This window comes from Elgaria multicarinata, chromosome 2 (assembly GCF_023053635.1).
Source record: "Elgaria multicarinata webbii isolate HBS135686 ecotype San Diego chromosome 2, rElgMul1.1.pri, whole genome shotgun sequence".
Classification (NCBI taxonomy): domain Eukaryota; kingdom Metazoa; phylum Chordata; class Lepidosauria; order Squamata; family Anguidae; genus Elgaria; species Elgaria multicarinata.
Window position 1 is genome coordinate 145,722,898 of NC_086172.1, and position 12,326 is coordinate 145,735,223.

Here is a 12,326-nt window from a genome sequence, read left to right on the forward strand (position 1 = left end):
CTACTTAAGTCTCCCCAGGAAACCTTCCCAGTTTTCCATTAGATGAGGCTTTAATTCATATGACATCTCTTCACAAACACATTGTATTGAAAGCAGTTCATATATACAAGATAACTTCAAACATCAACTGTGCCATACCCCACAAACACTTCAAATAACTGATCTCCCTCCACACCAGAGAGTGCTACACTTAATTTATATGAAGGATCAATCCTCCAAGGGCAGGCCCAAGTCAGCTTCCCACCTCAAGCAGCTGCATTGCATAATTAGGGCAGGCCCTACCTTTAGGCAGGGTGAGGCAGCTGACCTCCAGTGAAAGAATTCTGGATGCCATTAAAGGGCATCAAATTGTCAATTAATTGCTTTTTAAGGCTGCATTCATAAGAAAACTTACAAGGGAACAAGTCCCATTGAACACAAGGACAATTCTGGGTAAATATTGCACATATCCTTCCTACATTTACCTAAACCAGAGCACTTTCCACCCCATGATTGCTATATGAAAGAAAACATGAGTTCACACAATTGGTGCATTGTGGTGTGTGCTGGCAGCCATTGTGAATATTCAAGCTGTGACTGAAGCTTATTGTGACATTCAAACCCAGTGCAGGATTGGCTGTTGCCGTGGTTAACAAACCACCCCTAACCTCAAAACAGCCCATGGATTGGGGATGGTTTGTTAACCATGACAACAACCCACCCTTGCCAGGTTCGGATGTCACAATAAACCATAGTGGCGATCGTGTGAACCAGGCTAGATAGCAGCGCTAACAAAATACTGGGGATGAGACAGAAGGGGCACCATGCATTACTCTGTAGAGGGTATTAACTTTTATGTAAGTGTGCCACCTTACTTTAATTTCCAGTTTATGATATGAAAAATGCCTTGCCTTCAAGTTATTTCAGGGGTCCACCAAGGGGTGGGGATTGTCCTCCATACCATTTATGGGTTGTATGTAATATTAGACCTACTTAAAGTAGACCATTGAAATGAATAGGGCTTAAGTTAGACTAACATTGGCTACCATCCAGTATTCGAGGCAGGAAGCCTGTGTGCACCAGTTGCTGGGGAACATGGGTGGGAGGATGCTGTTGCACCATGTCCTGCTTGTTCAAACCTGGCTGGTTGGCCACTGTGTGAACAGAGTGCTGGACTAGATGGACCCTTGGTCTGATCCAGCAGGGCTCTTCCTATGTTCTCAACCCTATCTGCTTATAAAGGCCCACTGGCACCATCCCCTTTGTTGGCGGAGGGCCGCCTGCTAAGTAGGAGCTCCCCTGCCCCATCTATGCAAGGTACGGGAGCGGAGCCCCCTGCTCTCTCCTGGCTAGTTCGTGCCGTCCGCCCAGCGGAGTCATCAGAGGGTTAAGCTGTCAGCTCTATAATGTTAAACAGGTGTCAAAGGCGCCTCCATATATCTGCAGATTGAAATCAAATTCTTTGCCGTATAAAAAGATAAATTACCCAGGCGATTCCCGCCTCGTCCCACTCATCAGGCCAGCGCCAGACGGCGAGCAATTTTTTTTAATGTGCTAACGACCTAATCAAGCAATCAAGTCGGAGAAGATTGCGGAGTGACCCCCGAGCATCCATCTGCCAGCGAGCCCCCACCATTCATTTCCATTCCGCCGGGGACAGCGACTGCTTTCCCTGGAAAGGGAAAGGCGGGAGGAGGAGAGGAGAGGGGAGGGGGGGAGTAAAAAAGAAAGAAAAAAGGATTCCTAAACAAATTAACACCCAATTTTCTAGCCTAATTAGTTAAATGAGAAAAAGCTAGTGGCGTGAGTGTGTGGGGTTGTGTCACGGGAGGGAGGGGGCGCCTGCCTCGTGGAAAAGCGAGCGGGAACTTCACCACCACCACGGCATTAATTAGCGCGGGTCAATGGCGTCGATCCCCGGGGAGCAGCCGCTTTAATTTCCCGTGATATTTCAGTGCCTGAGGCCCATCGATTCAAACTGAAATTAACTTATTTTTCAATCAGGCCCGGGCTGCCCCTGGGGCTGACTCTTCCTTTGCCTCCTCTTGAATAGACCGCGAGCAATTTTTCATCTCAAAGCTGATGCCTCTCTCTCCCTCTCTCTGTCTCTGAGGCGGGGAAAGGAGAGAGGGGCGAGAGGAATGGGAGACGAGCGCGCTAATGGATTTCGCCTAGGCTACTGCCGCGGGTCACGCAGCCCTGAGACTCCCTCTGCGGACAGGCAATGTCGGGGTGTGCCTGTGCGCCTCAGAGTGGGGGGATTTAAGGCAGGCGGCGGCCATTAGTCTCTCCGTTAGTCTGCCACACTGGGGCATCAAGAAGCCTTCCTCGTATTCCACACACACACACACCCAAGCAACGCGGTCTCTCGCTCTGTGACGCCCAGTAAATAATGAAAGAGAAAATCCCAGGCATAAAGAGCCAAAAGCCACTAGCACAGAAAGGCAGTAATGGGAAATTAATTACGGCCCTGCACTGAACCATCAGACACTGGCTCTGTGTCTGATGGGTTGTTATATAGGGAGGCCATTTAAATGTGAGAACTCATCCCCCCCCTCCCCCATGGCTACAAGGTGAAGTGGGGAAAGGAAGAGCATGCGGCTAGCTGCAATTTCTGGCCAAATGGAGTAGAGATGGGTAGAGGACAGGTGGGACTAGGTGAGGAGAACCTCTCTCCATGCTACATGTTCCTAATGCAGACATAGGTTGAACCATGCCGACGGAGCTATTATCCTGTCCTCAGCAGGGGCATTTATTTTGGTGCCATAGGTGAGGTACAGTCCCCGCTCCCCCCACAACATTATCACTATTAATTCTGGCCCAGCATAAAATGTGTTTGTGGAGGGGGGATCTGAGTTTCCTGGGATATTGATATCTATTTTTAATTTCTTTAACATTGCAACATCTTACAGTGAAGTAACATCTGTGTCACTTCACTGTAAGGTGCTTTAAACATTTGTTTAGAACAAAGTATATGCATCCTTTAAAACTGTCTGGGCTTGAGACCACCTCTGTTTCCCAACATGAAATCCACTTTCACATTGTCACTTTTTGTTTATATGGATGGGGGTGGGGTGGAATCCACACAGCCACACATACATTGATCTGTTCCACAAATAATGCCCATTGTACTCCATTGTGATTTTAAATGGCACATGGTTGTAGCTTGGAGATGCCAATGCAGCATTTTCCTATACTGTGTGCTGAGCCTTGCCTGGCCACTATTGCTGTGGGGTTATTTGGTGTCCTAGGCAACCACCCATTTCACCTTCCCCTAGAAACTGCCCTGGGCCTCTACATGGCCTGCTTTGGTCTATTATTTTTTATACCAGTCAAGGCAGGCTAACTTCATGAAGGATCACTCTGACTGGCAAAGCCAACCCAAGTCATTTTGCTGCCTGAGGCAAAGGACAAGATGGCGGCCCCTTCCACCTACAGAAGCCAAACTGACTGGCAGGTGAATCATACTTTGTCACTGGTGATCTTTTTAGGGATGCACACCTGAAGGCAGCAGTCTAGTTTAGGGGGTGCAGAACAAGCTGCTCCAATGGAGGGGAACAGCCAAGGGGCTGCTGCTGTCACCCCTTCCACACCAGCCTGCATCTGCTGCCTGAGGTGACTGACACACTCTACCTAATGCTAGGGCCAACCCTGCTGACTGGTACTGCAAGGGGAAAGGTGCCTGGTTAGGGCAACAGCAAGGCAGGGGAGTTTGAAGGCTTCTCCACCTCCATACTTGCTATGTCAAAGATGGTTTAACTTAATTTTGGCTCTTACGTTGAAACTATTAAAAGGTAGTGAAGGAAAGCTCTCACTTCTTCAATCTGGATCCATTATCTGGATCCATTTCAGTCGGGTTTCAGGCCTGGCTTTGGCACGGAAACAGCCTTGGTCGCCCTGTATGATGACCTATGTCGGGAGAACGACAGGGGGAGTGTGACTCTGTTGATTCTCCTTGATCTCTCAGTGGCTTTCGATACCATCGACCATGGTATCCTTCTGGAACATATGGCTGAGTTGGGAGTGGGGGGCACTGCATTGCAGTGGTTCTGCTCCTACTTAGCAGGACGGCTCCAGAAAGTGGTGCTTGGGGGACATTGCTCGGCCCCGTGGACTCTCCACTATGGGGTTCCGCAGGGGTTGGTCTTGTCCCCCATGCTGTTTAACATGTACATGAAACCGTTGGGTGCGGTCATCTGGAGTTTTGGAGTGTGCTGTCATCAGTACGCTGACAACACGCAGCTCTACTGCTCCTTTTCATCCTCATCAGGTGTGGATGTGGATGTGCTGAACCGGTGCTTGGCTGCGGCAATGGACTGGATGAGGGTTAATAAACTGAAACTCAATCCAGACAAGACTGAGATGCTGCTGGTGGGTGGTTCCTCTGATTGGATGGGGGGCGTTCAATCGGTTCTGGATGGGGTTGCACTCCCCCTGAAGGAACAGGTTTGTAGCTTGGGGGTTCTCCTAGAACCATCTTTGTCACTTGAGGCTCAGGTGGCCTCGGTGGCATAGAGTGCTTTCTACCAACTTCGGTTGGTGACCCAGCTACGCCCCTATCTGGACAGGGATAACCTAGCTTCAGTTGTCCATACTTTGGTAACTTCCAAATTAGATTACTGCAATGCTCTCTACATGGGGCAGCCTTTGAAGATGGTCCGGAAGCTGCAGCTTGTGCAAAATGCGGCGGCCAGATTGATAGCTGGAACAGGGAGGTTTGAGCATATAACACCGATTCTGGCCTGCTTGCATTGGCTGCCTATATGTTTCTGAGCCCAATTCAAGGTGCTGGTCTTAACCTATAAAGCCCTACATGGCTTGGGACCACAATACCTGATGGAACGCCTCTCCCGACATGAACCTACCAGTACACTGCACTCAACATCTAAGGTCCTCCTCCGAGTGCCTACTCCGAGGGAAGCTTGGAGGATGGCAACAAGGGAGAGGGCCTTCTCAGTGGTTGCCTCCCAACTGTGGAATGATCTTCCCGATGAGGCTCGCCTGGCGCCAACATTGTTATCTTTTCTGCGCCAGGTCAAGACTTTTCTCTTCTCCCAGGCATTTTAACAGCATTTAACAACGTTAAGTTTGTTTTTAATGGACCCCAGAATTGTTGTTTTTAAATGGATACTGTTGTTTTTATACTGTTTTTATGTTTTTTAAATTTTTGTATACTTTTAATGTTTACTATTTTTAATTGTTGTCAACCGCCTAGAGAGCTTCGGCTGTGGGGCGGTATATAAATGTAATAAAATAAATAAATAAATAAATAAATCTTGTCTTGCCTCACTAGTGGCAATAGTGGCAGATGCAGCATCAGAGCTGCATAGAGTGAGTGGAAATTCAGGACTAGAAATGCTTCTATCTCTCTGCTTAGCCTGGCCAATCTCTTGCTCATGCTTAGGTGTAACCAAGAAACAGCACTTTTACATAATTGATAACATCAGTTTCCTAACATTTTATAAGGTTGCTCTAGGTTTTACTTTTGATTTTTGTGTGGCTCAGGTGTAATCACCATGCTTTGTTCAGTCACATTAATGGGTTGGGTACCATTTTACATAGGCATCCATTTGTAATCCTCCTGTGTTTTCCCAGTGATTCTTCCATCTTTTTTTTTTTTACAGCAGAAAGTCCAGCTTTTTTTTTTTTAAAAAAAAAAGTAGGATGAAAGAGTAGTGAAATCTTTACAGGTATACTCTTCTGTCTTTTTAAGCAGGTGTGGTTTTGATGTGGGTAATGTCATATCAGGTGGGTGAATCTATTGCAGCTTATACACATACCCTATAACCTTTGTGGTGGGCATCATTTTATAACCTCATTGATTTTTTAAAATCAATCTTTTAATTAGCTCTAAAATGCGTTTCTAGCTATATATTTAAAATGAAAGAACACTCTCATTTAAACACTATTGCACTGGTAGCTTAATAGAGTGTTCTAGTGCTATAACAATTATAAAACACATTGTAAAATAAAGAAAAAACATTTTAGCATTTTTTGCTGATTAAACATTTCCAACCTACACTTCCAATCTGAAACAACTGTTAAAATATTTAATGAACATTCATCATGCCGAAATGAATAAGTACTTAGTGCTAAATAAATAATTTGTTTGTTTTGTAAGAATTGCTCACAATTTTTCTTCAAATAATGATTTAGGTAAATTGGATTTTCCTTTTTTCCATCTGCACCATCTATGTCACTCCCACTGATGTGGATAGAACTTAGAGAGATGGGCATTCAGAAAAAGTGCAATATTCCTGATAATGTGGAAAGTTAATTGCAATTCTGCTTGTAGCCTTCAGTGGAAGAGCAATGATTTATTAGCACTAGGAGCCACCTGTCTGGAAACAGGCTGACCACACGTATTCAAAACCTCACATTGGCATGGCCCTGTTTATTCCATTTCATATTTGCAGTATTTTAAAACCAGACAAAATTAGGGTGCAGCAGTCATGTGGCAAAACTCTACTGGCCTAACTTAACAATATTCCTTTTTTGCAGGTTTGGTTTCAGAATCGAAGAGCCAAATGGCGGAAGAGGGAGAAATGCTGGGGCAGGAGCAGCGTAATGGCAGAATACGGGCTGTATGGTGCAATGGTACGTCACTCCATTCCACTGCCAGAATCCATCCTCAAATCGGCCAAGGATGGCATAATGGAATCCTGCGCTCCTTGGCTGTTGGGTAAGAGATCAATCTTAGGAGTAGATATATTTTGTATAGCCACTTTCCCTGGCAGACCTAAAGGGAATCAAGCAATTGGGCCAGGAAAGTGTATAGCTATATAGGAGTTATTGCTACAGGAATGAAGTTTGCATAGAGTTTGCTCATTGCATCTAGGGATTGAGCCACAGGCTCAGACTAAGGCATGACTACCAATAATGCATAATTTCAGGGTGGTGGGGGAAAGCTCCATTAAATTATACAGAACACAAGCTCCTTAATGTTTCTCTTTTGTAAACTGCCTAGAGGGCTTCAGCTATTGGGCAGTATAGGCATTTAATAAATAAATAAATTTCTTATTCTTTGGCCTGGTGCTTATGTGACATTCCACAGTCCTGCTGCCAAAACCAGTTCTTCACAGCCGATCTGTAAAGTTTAGAGTAGCAGTTTACCCCATAGATAACTGATACCAGGGCAGGATCTACACTACTGCTTTAAAGCACGTTAAAGCGCTTTATAACAGTTTTGACAACTGTTGGAGCCCACGACACACTCCCTATACAGTTTTCAAAACGTTTTCAAAGTGCTTTAAAGCCGTAGTGTTGAACCCCCCCTCCCCCGGTGTCAAGAGCCTCCATGCTGGCTGCTACTGAGGATGTAGATTTTTTGTAGGATGGCAAAAATGTTTGTGGCTCCTTTAAAAAAAAATAGCAGTTGTTGTAGGAGCTTTCAGGAGCAATAGTCTTCTTCATCAGACACTGAAAGTGGAAGTATAGTGTCTGATGTCATAATACAAGTGGGAAAGGGGTTGTGTAGATATATACAGATAAGAAGAACTCTGCTGGATCAAACTAAGCATACTTCTAGCATACTTTCCAACAAATCAGGTGCCTATGGAAGGCAATAGCTCCCTCTGAATTCCAAATCCTTAGGATGACGCCCTAAGCAGACTAGAGGGAGAATGTTTCCCCTCAGGTTCATGCCAAGGCCCCACCCCCAGGAGCCATGTGGTATAGCTGATTGGCTCCTAGGGCTCAGTCTGTGGAATATCCAGGCAGTAAGCCCCCTTAGAAAGTTGCTGGCCATGCAGAATCAGAGATGGGGAAATCCTCTGGCTCTTCTGCAGTCCCCTCCCATGCACCAGGTCCAATGAGAGGGCCTGGTAAGCAGGGACCCATGGTTTGATCGATTTATCCTCCCTCAATTTGTCTAATAATTTTTAAGCTAGTAGTCCTCACCATGGGATTAACAGATTTCCTCTTGCACGCCTTTTCTTCTGCTTTTCCAGACTAATTCTACAAAGTTAACTTCTGGCTTCTAACAAATGTGCTGCATACTTCTATCTACTATGCGAAATCCAGAGTTGAAAGAGAGAGAGGCAAAGGAGTTGGGATGTGTAAGAAGAAAGCAGACGCTTGCTTCTTCCCAGCCCTTTAGGTGATAGCACAACTAGATTTCCCTCACCAGGGCCTTGTTCACGTACAGAATTGTTGTATGAAGCACATCCCCTCCACCATTTCATCTCCGTTAGCTCAGAACTGCACAGCTCGCTAAAGTCAGGTGGCCCCATGTCTCTGGGTTCCTTTTCTCCCACTCACTAGGCTTCTTCAGTACATGGTTCCTGTCACTTCGATGTCTTAGATTGTGTCTTCTGAAATAACAGCCTTTTATGCATTTCTTAAAACTGTGTCTTTATAAGAACAGGTTCCTTTCCCAATGCAGTTGTCCTTATTTGTGGACAATTCATCCCCCACAGAATTGCCATCAGGGTTACAATGCAAGAAGAAATAAAAGCAGGTGTAAAGTTAGCTCAGTGCAGCATTAGACCACGTTCCTTGCCTACTTTTGGCTGTCTCTGTCAGAGAACTGGCCTGAGGTCCCCCTCATGCAGGGCCCAGTGCAGTGGGCTCTCTGTGTGACTGCTGTGTGAAGCAAGGCTTTCTGCTTTTCCTTAATTCTGGCCTCTCTTTATCTTTACTGTTTTCAGTTCAAGATGGCTTTCCCATGCCCAGGCGCTTTTCTAAACCCGAATACCAACAATTCTTTTTAGGGATGCACAAAAAATCTCTGGAGGCAGCGGCTGAGGCGGGAAGGAAGCCGGAGGTGGAACGCCAGGCCCTGCCCAAACTTGACAAGAGTGACAAGGAAGAAAGGGGCCCTGATTCCAAAACCACCATTTCCCAGGAGGAACTGAGAGAGAACAGCATTGCTGCCCTCAGGGCCAAAGCTCAGGAGCATAGCACCAAAGTCCTGGGGACCATCCCTGGAGATCCTTCCACCCCAGTCAGGAAGCCAGAGAAAGAGGAAGAGGCATCCACAGCAGAGGACGAACGGCAAATGGAAAAATCAGATTTATCACAAGAGGAAGAGAAGCTGGTTTAGAAGGAAGGGAATGATGGGAAATCTGCCATCTCCTCAAAGACTGACTCCTCTGGGAGCTGCAGCCTCCTCCTCTCAGACTAACGGGGTCCCTCCTGCAGCCCCATCACACATGGAGGGAAGTCCCACTTGGTCTCTGTACATTTCAGGAAACCACAGGCTAAGGCCATGTTCTGTTGGGTGTGTCTAGAGACCCATTCCCCTCAGGAGCTTATGTCCCTGCAATCCCTGTCTTCTGGAGCACTTGTTCTCCTATCTCCCCAGGTGGAGAGGTGGGGTGTGGGGTGTTATATACCATCACCATCTTAGTCCAAGAGGAAAATTAAGATAGCTAGGATTTTTTTCCTCAACACCAGCCACAAAACCAATGTTGGGTCTTTCCTCTCTTTTCCCTTCATTCAGTCTCGTTGTTTCATTCTCACCCTCATCTTTAAAAGGAGTCTTTCTATTATCTCACTGTATTCCATGGTCAGAGTAAGTCGCTTTCTCCTTGTCTCAGTCAGGTTCCTAGCTTTCCAGGAGAAGAATTACCCTTTCTTCATATTTATATGTTAATTTATGTAAATATATACATGTTTTAAACTGCCCCTTGCCTAGCATCGAGGCCAAGTTTAAAGAAAAAAAAAGGAAGTTATTCCCTTCTCCAAATGTCAGGTCAATTTTTAAGCTGGCCAGGTGGCAACCCTACCTCATAGTTAGTCTCTCCCTCACAGCAATTTCTAAATTGTTGTTGGTGGAAGAGGCCCGGGCACCCTTCCAGTGCAATGTGAATTTTCCTTGCAGAATATATATGGCCCTGTTTGGCTTGTTTATGGCACCTAGACTGCAGCATTCCAAAATCCTGACTGTCCTCAGGTAACTATCTCATTTTTCCCTTTAGCCCAGATCACTTCAGCAGAAAATCTATGGAAATAATTGCATCTAATATTGAGTTAATTCTAAAGTTGTTTTAAATCTTCCACATATTTTTTCCTTAGGGGAATTTGGCTTGTTCTGAAATGGGAAGGAAGCTCTTAGTTCCTGAAAAGAGAGGTGCCATGGTTGCTTGGGTGTCATGTTACCTGATCTGGAAGCTTAGCCCCTTCCTTCCAATCGTGGCTGCATAGGATCTTGCAGGGTTAGTTAATGATGAGGGAAAGGCACTCTGCATACACTCCGTTATTTATATTACAGGGTATTCAGAATGCCTGGTACTCAGAATCCTTGTGAACCTTGGCTCAGATTAAACCAAGTTGGTGCTCTGGAGTCTGGATAGTTGGTTCATGGTTCTCAAAGGGAAGTCAAGAAATGGAAATAATAGCCATCCCCTGATAGCTGCATTTCTGGGGAGGGAGCTTACATTTTCCACTTGTGTTTTAAAAGCATAAAGGTGTTTCCAGAGAAGTCTTTTATTGTGCAATCACACTGCCTCATTCATGGAATTTGACAGGGGGGGTCCGATTACATTATTTTACATTTGTAGCCCTCCTGTGCTTTCCACTGCTTCTTAATCTTTTTTTCTTCTGTTGAGGAAGTAAAGACTGAATAGTTGCACAACGGTTCTTGATTGGTAGCACTAGGAACCCTCCATTTGGAAGCACCCGACAAGTCTTAGGGCCGTCCTTAGGTCAGCATTTGACTTTCAGATGAACGTGTGAACTGACTTCATTATAATGCATTGTGTTTAAGGTGATATGGAAGTTCTGTCAGTGGTGTTTGATCATCAGTGATCACTCATTCACGTGGGCACATCATCACTTGATGCTGCAGTCATTAAATAATGGTGGATGGCCTATATAAAGCAGGCTGCTTGTGTGCATTTCACCTATCTTAGAAATGTGCAGTTAAAATATTAGCTGAACAACTTGTTCAATATAAGTTACATGAAATAAAGCACTTATGGATAGCTTGGTGTCCAAGAGTAAACCAGTCACTTTGATAAGCAGTTAATTCACAGACACTAACATGAAGTCATGCACACTGTCATAAGAAATCACCTCCGTTCCATAGTAACATGGGTCTCCTATTCTTCTTCTTCTATGAAGGCCCCTGGACAGCAAGTACATTGTTCCCTTTCCTGTCCTTCTTTCCAACAAGCTCTTTTTACCTGAAGTTGCTGTTTTATTTGTTTATGATTGATCTTCCCTGCCCACATAATCCCTTTCGATGTCCCCCAGTTCTTTGGCGTGTTAGATTATAGCCCACAGTGTGTAAATAATGTACATATGGTGAGAAAAGTTGGTATTTGAGGTGTTTAAGATACAAAGTTGTAACAACCAGTCATTTGAAACCTGTGATTTTTGTGCCATTTTCTGTAAAGATATAAATCAGAATAAAACTGAACTAAAGATGGGCAAAACCCACGCTGTAGTGCACCTAAGTTTTCCAGATGAAAAATGAATGACCAAGTTCTGTTGATATGTTTGTACTATGAATACACAGTTTAGACTGCAGATGTTCTGAGATGGGGCTGCATGCAAAGCTGGGAGTAAAACTTTCTAAGAGAAGCAGAGAAATATAAAAACAATGAAGGTATGAAGTACAAAAACCTTGGGGAAGTTATAAATATGTACCATATTCTCAATCTGGTATCCTTCATTTCAGGTAGGTATTCACTGTATGATCTAAATAACTGGGTTCTTAAAGCATCATTAACTATTTGGTTAGAAGATTTGGGTAAAGGGATTTTGCTTTGGCAACAAAACACTGTATATAATATGCAAGTTAAACTCAACCAGTGTTGTCAAACTTTGAGGAAGAAGGCACCAGGAACAGATTTACAAACCATCACTTCTGTGCTAAAAATAACAACAAACACAAAAATACAGGGGAAAGGTTGAAAGTTCAAAGATTTTGGCTTATGTTGCAAGGCTGCATTTCCCCCACCCCTTTATTAGCCAGATCATCAACTAATTTTACAGGAGGGTCAATTTGAGGAGGGGTGGATGGTGGTCTGATAGGCCCTTGTCTTTCCAAAATGGTTTTTAAAAATTTATTTATTTAAAACATTTCTTGGCCGCCTTTCAGGGCAGAAGCCCTCACAAGGCGGCTTACAACAATAAAATACATAAAACATTAAGAGCAATAAAATATTACAACTATTAAAAGCAATAAAACATCAATTAAAACAATAAAACCAACAATAAAATCAGGAGGAACAACAATAGCAATAATAACTATAACAACAGGCCACTAAATCCTGTTACCACTCTCTCTGAACACATATTTCCTGCTTCTGACGGGGTGGGGAATCATTGTATTTGGTGCACACTACTGCAATGTCATTAGCACTGGGGCACAATTAGATACTACCCTATAGTTACACTTT

At 44.5% G+C, this 12,326-nt stretch overlaps 2 protein-coding genes across 2 annotated transcripts in view; one reads left to right on the top strand and one right to left on the bottom strand.

Annotated features, from left to right (window-relative positions):
• The window catches only part of VSX2 (visual system homeobox 2), a 30,757-nt gene extending 21,735 nt beyond the window's left edge, over positions 1–9,022 (top strand). The window contains exons 4-5 of the mRNA XM_063118902.1: positions 6,481–6,661; positions 8,691–9,022. Of these exons, the coding sequence (XP_062974972.1) occupies positions 6,481–6,661; positions 8,691–9,022 (513 nt within the window). The remainder of the gene's footprint in view (positions 1–6,480; positions 6,662–8,690) is intronic.
• Positions 1–12,326, bottom strand: part of ALDH6A1 (aldehyde dehydrogenase 6 family member A1) — a 287,758-nt gene that overhangs the window by 158,115 nt on the left and 117,317 nt on the right. The window lies entirely within an intron of this gene.